The sequence below is a fragment of the Talpa occidentalis genome, unplaced genomic scaffold (assembly GCF_014898055.3).
Source record: "Talpa occidentalis isolate TD23 unplaced genomic scaffold, MPIMG_talOcc4v2.1 talOcc4.6, whole genome shotgun sequence".
NCBI classification, from domain to species: domain Eukaryota; kingdom Metazoa; phylum Chordata; class Mammalia; order Eulipotyphla; family Talpidae; genus Talpa; species Talpa occidentalis.
The window spans coordinates 135,789,776-135,805,017 of record NW_023604972.1 but is presented as its reverse complement, the minus strand read 5'-3'; the positions used below and the strand labels follow the sequence as shown (position 1 = coordinate 135,805,017).

The window sequence follows — 15,242 nt, the reverse complement described above, 5'->3', positions numbered from 1 at the left end:
TGTGGGGAAAAGAGTGCTAGCCATGCTGAACGGCCTGGACATGCTGGGATATTAGGGCTGAGCGGGTCTGATGCAGGGAGGCATGACCGCGTGGACACAGCACGGCCAGGTTTAAAACCAGAACAACTTTCACAGAGAAGAGAAATTGGACATTTCCAAAATGGCATCTGAGGACAGAAGTTGAGATTTCTGCTTAAAGCAAGTAAGAAGTCCCGAATAACCTCAGGCTCCCGAAAATGGAATAATATGCCTCATTAGGTAGTGATTGCAATGGATATCAAAGCTATTCGAACAAAAGGAAATGACATTGGAGCTGATACCGCCCGTCTTTCTTTAGTGAAATCACTACTTCTCCCTGCCAGATTTGAGCAGGGATCGTGACTGCCCTTTTTTCTCTTCCCCCCTTGTAGCTGGACATGTCTACATGATTGAGTTCTTCCTGGGATATGAACAGGAGTTGGACAACTGCCACATTTGCTAAAATGACATCACTTCCCCTCTCTTCTTAGGGTCTGGGATGTCAAGGGTGAAGCACAGGGAAATGTGCCGACCCAGACAAAGGTGACATCCCTGCACAGGGCAACTCCTGGCTCCCCGGACCACCTGCTGGCCCTGAGCCACCTGCCCAGCCAGGTATGACTCCACGAGCAGCAAAGAGATACCTCTTCAGTTTGAGCGTTTGTATTTTTCATTCTGCCTGGTTTGAGTACTTATCCTCTGTCCCAACCATTATTTCTTGAAGATGCCATACAGATTATTAAGGTAGTATACAAGGTTTAATAAACTATGATTTCTAAAATATTATAATTCTATGCCCCTCCAATGTATCACCTTTGCAAATCATATGACCCAACAGTCTCCCACTTCAGTGAAACAAACATAAGTAGCCCATTACGTCAGCGAACTTGTTTTTCATACCAAGGTTCAAAAAAGTCACAACTTTTATCTCTCTATCATGTCTATCCCTTAGGGTCAGCTTCTTTTCCTTTGGACACATCCTCTGCAACGGAATGGATGATTAAAGAAATTTAAGGTTCTATTTGGGTTATCTAAACTTAAGGATTGGTAAAAACAAACAAACAAAAATGAATGAATTATTTAGCCAGCCTGTGATAACATTCTGCTGCAATTGGCTTACTTTCCCTTAGGGGAGAAAAGCTGAAGTTGAGGCCTCCATAAAACTGAAGGCTGAGATAATACAAGTATGTTTTGGCTCAAAATGTATCAGGAATCAAATATAATTTTGTTTTGGTCAACACACCCAGCCAGAAGAATATTCTATTTATTTAATGTGTCTCTCTCTAAGTAAATCAAGTCGTCGAGCTAATGAAATGAGATTCCTGCCTGTAAGCTTGGGTCCCAGGAGGACAAAGCCCATGACAGATGGGCTCTTAATTCTGCCCAAAGATGTGCCGTTTTAATTCCTATTTCCATCTTCCTACTCATGCTTTTCCTCTTATCCACGGTGCCCTTGACTTTTACCTCCTGATGAATGCAAATTCCAAAAACTCTTTAAGATGTGGCTCTGTATTTCCCTATCAGCAGTAAATCTGTAATATATTTCTGAAACTGATGACATTACTAATAATTGTCCCACGTTTTATTTGTAGCCACGGCAGCTACTTCCCTTATCTTGTGTTTTCTTTGGAATTCTTCCTTTTCTAAGGCTGTCATAGGTGTTTAATAGATTTGAAACAAGGATAACTGAGAGACGGACGAGACAGGTTTTCACTGATAAGTAAGTTGTCAATGAAGATGAAAATAAAAATTGATTTTCCCATTGACTGATGAGTGAATTTGGTTTTCCTCACAAAAGGACTTTTCAAAAAGAACAGCTTCTATAAATTTTGAGCTTGGCTGTTCACAGCACTTACCACACTGCACCTAAGGTCCTCATTGCATTTCACAAATGCGTAATTTGGGCATCATTAAGTACAACTCTTTCTCACTCTGTTTTAATCCTGGGTCCACTAAAAACATCATCATCAGTTTATCCAGCTCACACTTTGTAAATCTCCTCACATGAAACACATTTTAAACTATCCTCAGCTCTTGGGTTTTAGCTCCATTGAATTCCTGTCAACACATTCTGTTTTTCATGGAAACAGAAAGACGATTACACTTTCTGAACTCTGCTACAACAGAAAAAACACAAAGATGGAAAACTCTTACAACAAATAACTTGTAGAATCTACGAGTTTCCCTTCAATGCGTATAAATACGAGAAGGCATTTGAGCAAAGGAATGATTAGGATCTGAAGGAACGTGGAGTTTATTTGAGGCAGGAATATTTCATCGAGCTTCTGAGCCACTGATTCAGAACAACCAGTTTCTTTTTCATCTATGTCCCTCTGCCTGTTTAGCAGGGAGTAGCCCTGGGAGGCAGCTCTCTGGACTCCCGTCCCAGGAGGAACAGAGTAAGAATGGGGTATGAATTCCAAGCAAAACAGAAAGGAACTCACCATCCTTTAGATGAAGGACTTACCCTAATGTGCAAAATATTAGGGAAAGGAAATAATGAATCTGGAATACTGCCATAATACTTAATTTGCAATCTCAGTTTCAACTTAAACACACTCCCTCTTGCAGAACAGGAAGATCTTTCAAGGAGAGATACAGAAGACAACTTTTATAAACTCAATGTGCAAAGTAATGAATGCTCACAGGAGCTAGAGAACCTTGGGGATATCTGGAAATAGACAAAACCTTAGTTGAGTCAGTTGTTAAATATCTACTTTTCCCCACTGGTTTAGAAAAAGACACATTTACCTTCTGGGAAGAGGGGCCCTGCTTTCTCTGGTGTGAACCCCTTGCTGCCTCCCGCTACTGGTGAATAAGCCGGGGATAGAGGCAGGGGTAATTCTGAGACCCTCTTCTCCTCCAGGCAGGTTCCAGAGGCTGCAAGGAGGGGCTGGAGCAGGTGTAGACGGCGGCGCGTGCCCTGCCCAGCCCGTGTCGGGGTCACGGACTGCACTGTGTCCTGCGACTCCGTGCTGCTCCCCACCTCTCTGTCAACTCAAATCTGCCATGGAGCAAACCCACGTTCACTCCCCACATCTGCTGGTCTGGTTAAGACAGTCAAACACCAGCTTCTGGAAGGTGTTGGTAAAGAAATCCCCCACCTGTCCAAAAGATGAGAAGTTTACATCCTTCATTCTTTCAGCCTTTGGAAACGAGGCATGGAATCAAAATTCCTGACTGTGACATTATTTTGAAACCATTTTGGGGCTGAGGACATCTTCCCAATGCCTGATTCAACATTCCTTCCCGCCTCGGGATGGGGCACCGAGCACTGCTCAGGCCCCTCCTCGACACCTGAGTCGTCATGAGAAACAGCTGCCTGCCGCCCCTGTGTAACAGGTGGGTGTCCCCTGCTAGGGACAAGGTCGGGGGTGGGATCTTCCTCTCACTGTCCCAGGTGTGATGCTTCTGACCTTCCTGAACTGCTTTTCATATACTTTCTTGTCTCCTCTCCACCCACAATTGCTTGGTGACATCTGATGCATTTTTTGGGCACAAAAATCTCCCAGTTACTTAATTTTTGGTCTATTGTACAAAACAGGGACTCAGGAAAACAACCTTATTTTCTTGTCTGTAAGGTGATCGAGGATGAGACCCTATGCACGTGGGTCTGTCTGCCAGAAAGTTCAAGGTCTTAGTACACAGAGGACAGTCAGGGAGAGTTTTGTTTCTTCATCGATTCTCTTGTTTCGGGTGTTTCAATTACTCAGGTGGTGGACAAGGGGTCTCCATGCGGATGACCCAACACTTATAACCAAATCCCACGTCCCACGGCTCAGGCCTGTGTGTGGCTCGTGAGCAACGGGGTGAAGCCAGCCTTACCTTTTTGTAGAGACTCCTCAGATCTCGGTACTGCCACATGCTGTTGAGGACCTGAGATGCAGCCTTGACCACTTTTGGAGAGTGTCTGGAGGAAAGAAGACAGGACATGTGAGCTGGTGAGCACGCATGCGCAGGCCCCCAGGTGGCCGTGCTGACTCTTTCCTCCCTTCCGGGGAGAGGGCCAGGGACCGCTTTCCTAACTGCAACCTCATTCTCTTCAACATGCCAAGAGGGTGCGAGATAGGACCACACTACAAGCTGGCAGTGGACTTTTACAATGTAAACGGAAATGCATAGAGTTAGGATGCAGGTGTCGTGTCCACCACAAAGTGGAGCAGGAAGGACAGAGCGTGGCCAGGAGGGAGGCCCTGGTCCCAGGGCTGAATGGGCACCACACAGCACCTGTGTGTAAGGGGCAACACGGCTTTGCTTTCTCCACTGAAGCATGAAAGCATGGACGGTGGTGGCACCCTTGCTGGGATGGTAGGGGTTGCTCTCCATTTGCTGTGGACACCAAGAGAGGCTGGCAGTGAAGCAGGTGTAGGCACACGGGTGTGCAGGTGCGTCCAGCCAAATGGATTTGGATCAAAGTCTTGTCCTCTGGACCTTAGTGAGCCATGAAGGGCTTGTAAACCTTTGCACTGGTGGTTCTTAACAGGTTTTTGAGTCATGGTTTTGAAAGTGCTATGAAAGTAGGGATAAATAAGTATTTTGGTTCTGGTTTAGAGCTAATGTGCATCTCAAAAGACATACAGCAGGTCCATAAATTCATGCTGCTTTAATTTGATCAAATTCTGGATATCTGTTTAATTTGATCAAATTTGGCTGCTGGTGAGGGAACTACTGAGATTACTAGCTGCAGAGTCTAGGTTCTAAAGGTTGACCAGTTGCACGATTCTGGTGGCTGCCATTGGTGCTGTGGCTGATCTCTGGGACTGGCTATGACTCTCCATTTTACAAATCTGTATCTGTCTGAGGATACACACACTTCAACAGGCCGTGATATCAACGGGTCAGACTGGTGAGGTGGCAATCTGTCTATTTAACTGCACTCACTGCATCTCACAAACCCAGACCTTGGGGCTGCGGTTCTGGGCTCCTCCTTCTATCCAGGGTGAGAGAATAGTCATCCTCTGCTTTGGGGGCCGTATGGTCTGGTCACAGATATTCAATTCCGCCATTGTATGGTGACAGGCGACATCACACATAAGTGAATGGACAAATGGATGTGGCCGTGTTCCCATTAAATGTTATTTACAAAGGCAGGTGCTGGGAGGACAAGGCCCTTGGCTGAGGCTGGCCAATCCCTGGTCTACAGGAACCGGGACACTGCAGGTGGACAGGACATAAAACTTCATAGTGACTCCCATGTGAAGTCCACCCTGACTGGTGGCTGGCTGGTGATGTACTCATCCCCTGAAGAGAAGAGCTGAACTGAGGCCAAAAATGCCTTAGAAATAAAATTTTGCTTTTGAAACAGAAAGTGAGCAGCTGGTTACATGGGATCAGGTTGAGATTCAATTTGAGAGCCAGAACACATGGGTGTTGCTGGGAGTGTTTGCATTTGGCCATGGAGTTATGGGATGCCAATACACGGTCAATTGAATACCTGCTGTGTTCCTTCCTGGTCTTCACATTTAGACCAACCAAGTTAAGGTTCTTTCATCCACTTACTGACTAGTAATAGTAACAGTCACTTTCACCGTTATTACTACTGAGATGAAATTCAACTTTGTCTAAGTTGGAAAATCTAATCATATAATATAGTTCTAAGAGAATAGAGTTCTGATAAATTCTAATTTTTTTCTCTTATGAAAGATAAGCTATATTTAAATAACATACATATTTATTTTTATGAAAATGGACCACTGCTAAAGAACATCACACTTTATGGTAGTATCATGCTCTAAATATAATATTAAATGCTCTAAATATAATATTAAATTCCTTTGACTTAAGGATAGAATTTTAGATCTTTATATGGGTATAGATGACGCTACAATTTATTCTTATAAAATCAATATCGGGCAAAGATTTAATGTTGGATTTTTCTGTATTTTATCGCTGTTAGCAAGGTATATGTCCATGATAACAGTCAAGCATTAGAGACTATATATTAATATTTAGGCAGCACTGAAATATATTTAGCATGCAAAAATCCCTCTGATACGGTATATTTTTTGTTTTTGCTAGTTACAAACTAGAAAGAGACTGTGACTGTGCAATGAATAGCAAATTTTAACCTCTCAATTAAAATGCCAATACATCACAGGGTTATAACAACATGTGAAGGTCAAAGAATGTTCCTTTCTTTTAAACCTTAATTTTGATCCATTTACTAGACTGGTACCATAGCAACTTCGACTTGGAAATACTATAACTATTGATTGAAGGACTTGAACAATTGAGTGCTTCTAATGTGACAAGTTATTATAAGTTAAGCTACAATACCATTCCTACTGACAAGTAACAGTTGAGGCTGTTAATGGCTTTTCTGTCTTACGACAAAATATAGTGACACATTCAACACTATTTCCTATTGAACTGTTAAAATTAGAAAAAAATGTACTTTTGAAACAGATGGACATGACAGAATGTCCATAATGGATGTTTAAAATGATGCAAGAAAAAATAATATGCTAGCAAAACTTTAAAATAAGTATAAGACTCCTACAGGAGTCATTAATGATCACATAAGTGTAAGTTTCCCCAAAGTTGTCACATTGGGATTGGCTAAAGGTTTACAGCTTGTACAATTAATTATGGGTGTTTAGCAGAACCCCAGAACACCAGTCCCAGGGGTTGGGTTACCTACTAGACACGGTGAGTGGGATGGTCAGACAGATTGATTAAAACTCACTGGTCTGCCTCATGAATATTATTTAATATTATTGAAGTTCTTGTGTATATTTGAAAATGAAACACAAATACATAAAATGGAGAATCATAGGCACAATTTTCCATCTGTTTTGTCATACTATTTCATATTTACAAATCAGGCTTGAATTAAACTTATTTTTGTAAGTAATTTTTAAGAACAAATTAGGTTGAGGATAGATGTGCAAGTATTGTATACATCAACTTGAATAAACTGATGTACCTCTCCTTTCCAAGGATTTAATCATCCCAATTCCACGAATTGTATTTTCAATAAAGAGTTTCTATATTATTAAAGAATGTGTAGGGGGGGTCACAGGTATCTCAGTGTCTACAGTCAAAATGAACTCAAATAATAAATGAATTCAGGGCTGGGATACAGGCAATTCTCCCGCACTCATTTTGCTGTAAGAGCAGCGAGAAGCAGTGTAGGTGGGACAGGAGGTTATCTGCAATTATAAAAACCTTGTTTTGATCTTCAATTAATCATTATAAAAGTGAGATAAGCTACACTAAAAAATGAATGCGATTAACAAAGTAGAAGAGTGACTGGGATGATGCTTGACCCAACTCAATCTGATACTTCTTTTTAAGCCCATAATCCCAGGCTGTTAACAGTAGAGAAAAAGATAAAGGAGCAAAGAGATAAAACAAGTGACTATTCCATAAACAAATTTTCAGTCAAATGAAAGGACATTTATGAAATCATCTATAATGAAACCTCCCATTAACAACAATCAAGACTGAACCAGACCCAAGGGGACCATTTGTTGGGTTGTAACCCAGACATATATTATTTATTTTATAAATGATTTTCTCAAGGGACTTAATCATTAGTTTACCAAATAATTTTCTTTGATAGTAGAACTGATAAAAGCCTCTTTTTTCTTTAAGGCCTCTATAGTGATGCTGCAGTAACTGCTCTCACAGTTGGAAGGAATTAATACAGGCCCATCCAAGTCCTGTCCCCCCAAATTCTCTAGTCTCACACTTCAGAAAGAATCCTTGCTCTTTGAAAGTCCTTGCATATTAATAAATCTATCAGTGTTTTTGTGGACTATTACTGTCCACTATTATTGTGCATGTGAGTTTGCTTCATGCTGGGATGGAGGGGCATTTTAATAAGAGATTTCAAAGGTCAAGTGCAGTTATATAAAGAAGAAATCAGGGACTCCCTTTCCATGAAGAAAAGCATTTTACTTTTAGTACAATGTCATGAAGCCTCACACAAGCCAACCATCTACACCACACAATTATTTTATTACTCCGTTCTACTGTGGCCTCTCTACTTGCTGGAGAAAAGGACTCAAATCCTGACACTGAATTGTTGCTTGAACCTCTGTGGAGTCTCAGGGTGCTTATAAGGAAGCTGATACTTCTTTTACAAGACAATGGAAATATCACGAATTCAAAGAAATAATGAGAGATATTCTTAAAAGTCTCAAAGCCCATCTCTCACGGTTTTTAATAACAAGAAAAAGCTTATTTAGCAATTTGATGTGCTGGAGTGAGATAGGAGGAGCCAGGGAGCGGAGAGTCTGGAAGTAGGCCCTTGATAACAAAAGGTTTACCCTTTTAATCTTATTTGATTACATGGAGGGATTTTCAGGAGGCGAAACTTAATTAAAGCAGGTGAATGTTTCTGTAAAATTGACAGCTCACGGGTGCACCGACACACTGGCTTGGGGAGATACTTTTCGGTTGTGTGAGGTCAGGTATATTGATTCAAGATCAGGTATCATTGATTCTTAAATCAAGCTGGGGACGTTCCTATCTGCAGTGCTGGTGCGGCTGCTGTGACCTGGAGCCTTATTTCTTTTCACTCCATTCCCTCAAGAGCCCTCCCTCCTTCCCACCCTCTCTTCTGCCCGGGAAATCTCTATTCATCCTCCAAGACCTGATGATCACTTGGTCTGGGAAATATTAGGGCACTCTCCCAGCTTTAGCTGGGCTGGTGGAGGCAGAACCTTCTATTCCTTTAAATGCTGTGCCCAGGTCCACAGCTAGTGAGGGACGGTGCTGGATGAGCACTCAGAGCACTCTGTCCTTCCCCACCCCCAGCCCCCACGGAGGACCAGCAACTACAGAGCAGAGAAGGCACATAGCCCAAGGGTGGGGTGCCCCTCATCGTCAACACTCAAATCTGCATCCACAGCCACCATGAAATTTCACCTGGGTCCAGGTCAGGCCGGTTGTCTCCTCCGTGCTGGGTTAACACCCTGGCATGTGCACGTGCACAAGCCACAGGCAGGTGGCTCTTACCCATATCTCAGTAGCTGCAACATCATGATTTTATGTAACCAACTCAGAATGACCACGACCAGCTGCCACTGTGGGGTGGGAAGACTGGGACCAGGGGCTTCCTTCTCCTGCTCATCAGAGAGGAGTGCTCCCCAGGGACGCCGCAGTGCTCCCAGAGTGCCCGGGGTACCGGGCACTCACGCTGCCGTCCACTTACTTGTCTCCTTTGCTTTTGGAGATGCCGACGAGCTTCTCAATGCCGCCGGCGTCCCGTAAGGCCTTGGCGTTCTCCATGTTCTTGGTGATGACCTCGTGCAGCGTGCAGCACACGGCCGTCACCGTGTCGTCCGACATGGCCTTGCTGGCTGTGCTGCCGCTGTTGTTCCCGCCGGGGAGCCGGTGCACCAGGTCGCGCATGGCGTACTTGCCTGCGGAGGAGGAGGTGACAGCAATGAGGCCAACACAGAGATGTGAGGGAGAGGTGGGGTGGGGGGAGACATGGCGTCTGTTCCCACATCCGCTGGACACGGCCACAGAGGAAACAGCGTCTCAGGGGGATGCAGGACTGCTGGGCAGGTGGATGTGACACTGAGTCTCTGGGAAGTCATTTCCCAGCTTTTTATTTATTTATTTTTTAAAGATCTATTAATTTAGGCATCCAAGAGCTGGGGTGCGGGCCAGAGGTGTGGGGAGTAAGAGGATTCACCAGAGACAGAGTGGGGAGCAGAACAGGCAGATCTACTGAGATCCACTGCTGAGGGAGCAGCGGGGAGACAGGAGAGGTCTGCTGTGCCATGTGGGTCAGCTCCCTGGCTAGGGATCGAACTCGTGCTGCAGAGTCTGCCGATAGCTTCATGGTGCTGAGATTTAACCCCTAGGCCACCAGGGAGCCCCCCCCCCCCAGCTTTTTAAATCATCACAGCACCGGTCACCATGGACTTATCCTACAAGGTGGCGGCAAGGATTCAATCAGTAAATGTGGGGAAAGCATCTGACGTACAGCGGCAACCAAGGGCGAAGCACTCGGGGGACACGAGCTCTCACTAGGTCCTTGCTCGTTATTCATGTAGGTCAAGAGAACACGGTCGGGGCCTCCCCGGTGGCGCAGCGGTTGAGCGCTGGGTTGCGAAGCTGCCCGCAGCCTCTGCGGCGTCGGTTCGATCCCCGGCTGCTCCCCGGCCACCGGAGGAGGGTCCCACATGGCGCGCAGACCTCTCCTGCCGCCCGCTGCTCCCCTCAGCCGTGTACTTCGGTCCTTCTGCCTGCTCTGCTCCCGCTCTGGCTCTGGTGAATTCTCTCACCCTCCCAACCTGCGCTTCTGACTGTACCCAGTGCTTGTATAAATAAATAAATAAATCTTTAAAAAAAAAAAAAAAAAAGAGAACATGGTCGGCCTAGCAAAGCCCCCCACACACCTTGAAGGGAGCCTGTATTACTTAACAGACAAGTCACACCACACATGCACGCTGAGTGTCACACGTGTCATTTCTGAACCCCTCAAAGCAGAGGAAAACATTGCAAGCAGGGGAGAGAAGCTTTACAAATAGCCTATCACTGGAGCTGGCTTGAACGAGGGAGGCGGCTGACAGGGCTGTCTCCCTGATGGGGTTTTATCGCCTGGTTCGACCATAGAACATTTACCAACCTGACATGTTTTTCTTCATGTGAAAAAAATCAAATCCAACTTTGCTTCTTTAATTCACTTGATCATTATTAATCTTGCTGTTCCCATGGATAGCGGTGCTTACGATGACATCTTTATGGAGCACTTTTAGTTTACAAAGCACTTTAAGCATCACCAATAAGCCAGCAAGGCGATTCATTCATCCCACCTGCAGCTTCCAATTCTGTTCTATTAATTTATTTCCAGAACCAAGTAAATGAATGTCTGCGGTAAAGTGGGCTGCTTTTAAATTTGGGGAATGGAATTGGCATGTGTCCAATATAAAATCCTGTCCTGCCTCTCCTCCCCCAATGAGACGTAGCCAGCTAGCTCCGAAGCCATATGAACTATTTTCCTGCACACGTATCTCCAAGGGGCCTCTTCTGCTGCTGAAGTCTCTGGTGCCCCAGGTAGGAAGAGGCTTCCATGGCAGGAGGAGGAGAAATCTTAATTCTGGGCAGTAATAAATAAAACTTAGGGCCTTATAATGTTGGCATCTGTCCTTATCCTATGTGGAGGTGGTTTATTTTAGGCTGGACCAAGAAAAAAAAATGCTGATGTCTGAATGACCGAGACAGCAAAGTGTCTTGATGCACTTGGTGGGAGCTGAGAAGTGTCTGACAAAAATGGTTTGCCTCAAAACTCCTGAATGCAGCATATTTATTTTCTAATGGCAGCACCTAAAATAGTTAGGAGAAGACACTTTGGACACGAGGACTTATCTACCTATCACTGCATCACCTGAGGCTTCTGCTGAGCTCAGCCTGCTGGAGACGGGTCTGTTCAGGAGCCCCATCCAGCCCTGGGATGGCCAAGTTCCTTCTACAGACATGAGGTGGGGGATGGGCCCTTTGTCTTTAGAAGGAAACAGAAAATTCTATCACTGGGCACCCGGGGGCATCACACCCCTGGGCAAGCAGGGAGGACTGGTTTCGTGGACTTGGATATTTTCAAGGTTGAAAGTTAACATGAGGGGAGAGAAAGGATTTTGCTGCAGCATCTTTTAGTTTTTGTTTTTAATAATTAAAAAAAAATCAGATTAGAAGGGTGGAATGGTCTGTGTACCTTCCCAAGCCCCAAGCCCTGTCCCTGGGAGGCCTGGTAGCGTTCCCACCCCCTGGATACGTTTCCTTCTGAATGTCCTCTTCTTTAATGTCTGGCTCCCGAAAGGGCAAAAGAAAAAAATAGAGCGGGGGGAGGGGTACCAACCCTTAAGTCCCCTGGAAATCACTTCAGCTGGGGAGGGGCGTGCACTAATGTGGGAGTGGACGGTGGCTGCCTCTGTCTGCACCTGCAGAAGCAGCGGTCAGCGGTATGGACACGGGTCCCCCATATATAAAGGGCAGAATCATTACTAGTCCCTCTGATCTTGCCAGCTGCACAGAGCTGTCCTGGGACACAGGCACAGCTGCCTGCCAAGGGGTGAGGGGTGATGCATGGGCAGCTGCTGATCTGCTAAGAGCTGAAAATGACTAAAATTGCCCACAATTAAGCACCAAGCTTTCCTCTGGAAGCCGCAAGCAGCCCCCATCAAACTACAGAATTCCAATCCGGTCATGGCAGTCTCTGCCCACGTGACTGTGTCTGTGGAGAGACCGGTTCCTGGGGCTTTCTGCTCCACCGTCCTAGCAGGGTCATCTCCCACTCAGAACTGGCTTTTGATTAGTGACTGAAGATGTAAAAGGAAGTGCTGATTTCCCTGTGATTGTGCGTCTGCAGGTGAACAGGAAAACCACCCTCCCACCTTTGTCCCAGGAAGATGGATAACCCTGTACCAGGCTCCTTCGGCAGCAGCCCTTCCGTGATGTGACTCGCCTCTCTTCCCCCCGTTTCTCTTTTGGGGACTCTTGGGAGCTTACTGTATCATGAAAATCCATCATTGTGTACACCCAAAAGACATTAACATGAAGGGGAGAAAACACGCAAACCCCTCATCTTTCAAAGCTGGCTCAGAGCCCAGAGAGTGTAGCTTTCAGAGGGCATCTCCAGCCCTGGGAGGCGAGCGCCTGTCTCCCCAAGCAAGTCCTGACCCAAGCTGCTGCTGGGTTCTCACGACTTATGCTCAGAGCTTGTGCCCCCTAACACTCTTTTTGAAGTCATCACCCCCAAATCTCACCCCATGTCAAAGACTTAAAGAAGTCTTTGACTTTTAAGTCACCTTACCCAGACTGCTGCTGGGTGATGCCATCTGTTTCTTGCTCACCTTGTGCAACAGAGGATGGCAGAAACAATCAGGTATGTTCGCCATTCGTGGGTTTTCAGTTGGTTTAATATCATCGTGAGTCCTGTTTATGAAGCCTCTACTATAAAAAGTCCTGGTGAATGAAAAAGCGAGGTGCTCCCCTCCATTTGATTATGCCCAGTACCATGATTATCGGTCAGTCACTCCGAGCCTCTCGGCTTGGACAAAGCATGCTGCCCTTCTAGTTAGAGAACACCACAATGACGGTCAACACGGCTTCAAAAGAAAGATTCCATTTCTAGGTTTAAACCAGCCTTTCCAGTTGGGGGTAATCCCAGCACACGTTTTATGTGTTATGAATGAAAAGCTCCTGGAGATTTTCCAGCGGCCTCACTGTCTACAACCAGCTCTCACTTTCTTGGTTATTATTTACTAACTTCTTGCAAAACTCAACTTGTGTCGATGTTTATATTATTGGTGGTGACGAGGAAATAATCAGAGCGATTATCGTTCTGCCAGGGTGGACCCGGCAGCACAAGTGAACATCTCTCGGATGACCAACGATGTCCAGGACTTAGTCACGGTCGAAATCGGACTGCTAATTAACCCAAGATCACCAGATCTGACTGAGTTAACATCCTGTTTTGAACTGGGAGTGTCATGAATGTTGTCTTCTCTCTATTCCTGTCTTTAATGCCCGATTTAGCAGGTTATGCTTATGTAGAGAAAACCTTCTTTAAATGAATCTTGTTCTAATTAATTCTTTAGGGTTGAGAGAAGAAAAACCCTTGAACTCTGATGATAAATGATCAGGAAAAGTCAATAAAAATAATCCTGCAAATATAACAGCATACGCTGCTGGGTCTTGTCTGCAACCACTTGAAAGCTTGAGTCAGGCCAGAGAAGCCTTGACTGATCTGTTTCACCTTCTTTGAACAGGTGTTCACCTCCTGAACTGGAATCCACCCTCCTTCCTTTCCACTGAAAAATTACTGAAAAAGTCAAAACTGTTTCTATGACATCTCTCTAGAGATGTTGCATTTGAGGACAAATTAAATTATATTATTTAAGAAGGAAGAATAAGCCTGTTTAAAAAGTGCATTTTATAGATAGAATGGCTGTTTGCAGCATCTTCTCTGCAGAGGGGGCTTGTGCCACGTGGCTCAAGGAGTCCCGGCCTGGAGGGGCACCTAACAGCTGGAGAGACGGAGTAGCCCAGGTGCAGGTACTGTGGTGATGCCTGGAGGAGGAGACCCCACAGTCCCGGGGTTCTGACTGCAGTTGACGGCAGGGACGGGGGTGAGGCATCTACGCAGCGCCCTGAGGAGCTACACAGAGACCAGAGGTTAAGCCTCAAGATTGAGCGCCACAGTGTTCCAGTGCTAGTGGCAAAGGGGCCTCTGTGGCTGGGTCCACCCTGCGGGCTGCACCTGTGTCTGTACAACAGGTGATGTCTGCGAGGGCCTGATAGGGTGACCCTCAAATCCGTGGTCACAAACAGGAAAAGAGCCAAACAAGCATCTGGCAGGGGGAATCTGGCCCATAGGGGCAGGCCGTCCTCACTAGGGGGTAGTGTGGGGGGCAAGGGGTGCCCGGCTCTGGGGGATGCTGGCCTGTGCTCATCCCCCCAAACTGCTCCGCGTGGGAGGGCCTGGGACAAAGGGTTGGCCCAGACAGACAAAACGAGAGAAAGAGCACAAGAAACATAGGGTCGCCCTGGGTCCCAAATAATGAATCTCGGGGTCACCCCTCCCACGACCCCTCAACAGCATCCAGGCATTTACAGCACTGATGTGTGACGATGTCTGAGGATGTGTGAGGATGTGTGAGGATGTGATCATCTGGGGAGGAAGTGGCCGAACGTACTAAATTGAGTACATGAGCTGATTAAATGCGACTCACAGTCACGGCGACGCTGGGCTTTTTTTTTTTTTTTTTAAAGATTTATTCATCTATGCATACAAGAGCTGGGGTACAGGCCAGAGGCGCAGGGGGTGAGAGGATCCACCGGATACAGAGTGGGGAACAGAACAGGCAGACTGACTGAAATACACTGCTGAGGGGAGCAGCGGGCCTGGTGGCGCAAGGGGTTAAGCACCACACTATGAAGCAATCTGCAGCCTCTGCAGCATAAATTTGATCCCTGACTGGCCAGTGAGCAACCCACATGGCGCAGAAGCCCTCTCCTGTCTCCCCACTGCTCCCCCAGCAGTGTATTTCAGTCAGTTTGCCTGTTCTGTTGCCCACTCTGTCTCTAGTGGATCCTCTCACCCCTCAGCACCTCTGGCCTACACCTCAGTTCTTCTGTGCATAAATAAATAAATCTTTAAAAAAAGTTTTTTTTAAAAAGAAAATATAATGAGATGCATTGATTTTCTAAAAGAAAAAAGAACCTTTTATGTATCCTCCGGTTGTTTTGATTAATTTTCCAAATAG

The 15,242-nt window shown here is 45.7% G+C and overlaps 1 protein-coding gene across 1 annotated transcript in view; it reads right to left on the bottom strand.

Annotated features, from left to right (window-relative positions):
* CTNND2 (catenin delta 2) overlaps window positions 1-15,242 on the bottom strand; it is a 697,357-nt gene that overhangs the window by 28,044 nt on the left and 654,071 nt on the right. Inside the window, exons 18-19 of the mRNA XM_037529421.2 lie at window positions 9,179-9,389; window positions 3,844-3,928 (exon numbers count right to left, since the gene is read on the bottom strand). Of these exons, the coding sequence (XP_037385318.2) occupies window positions 3,844-3,928; window positions 9,179-9,389 (296 nt within the window). The remainder of the gene's footprint in view (window positions 1-3,843; window positions 3,929-9,178; window positions 9,390-15,242) is intronic.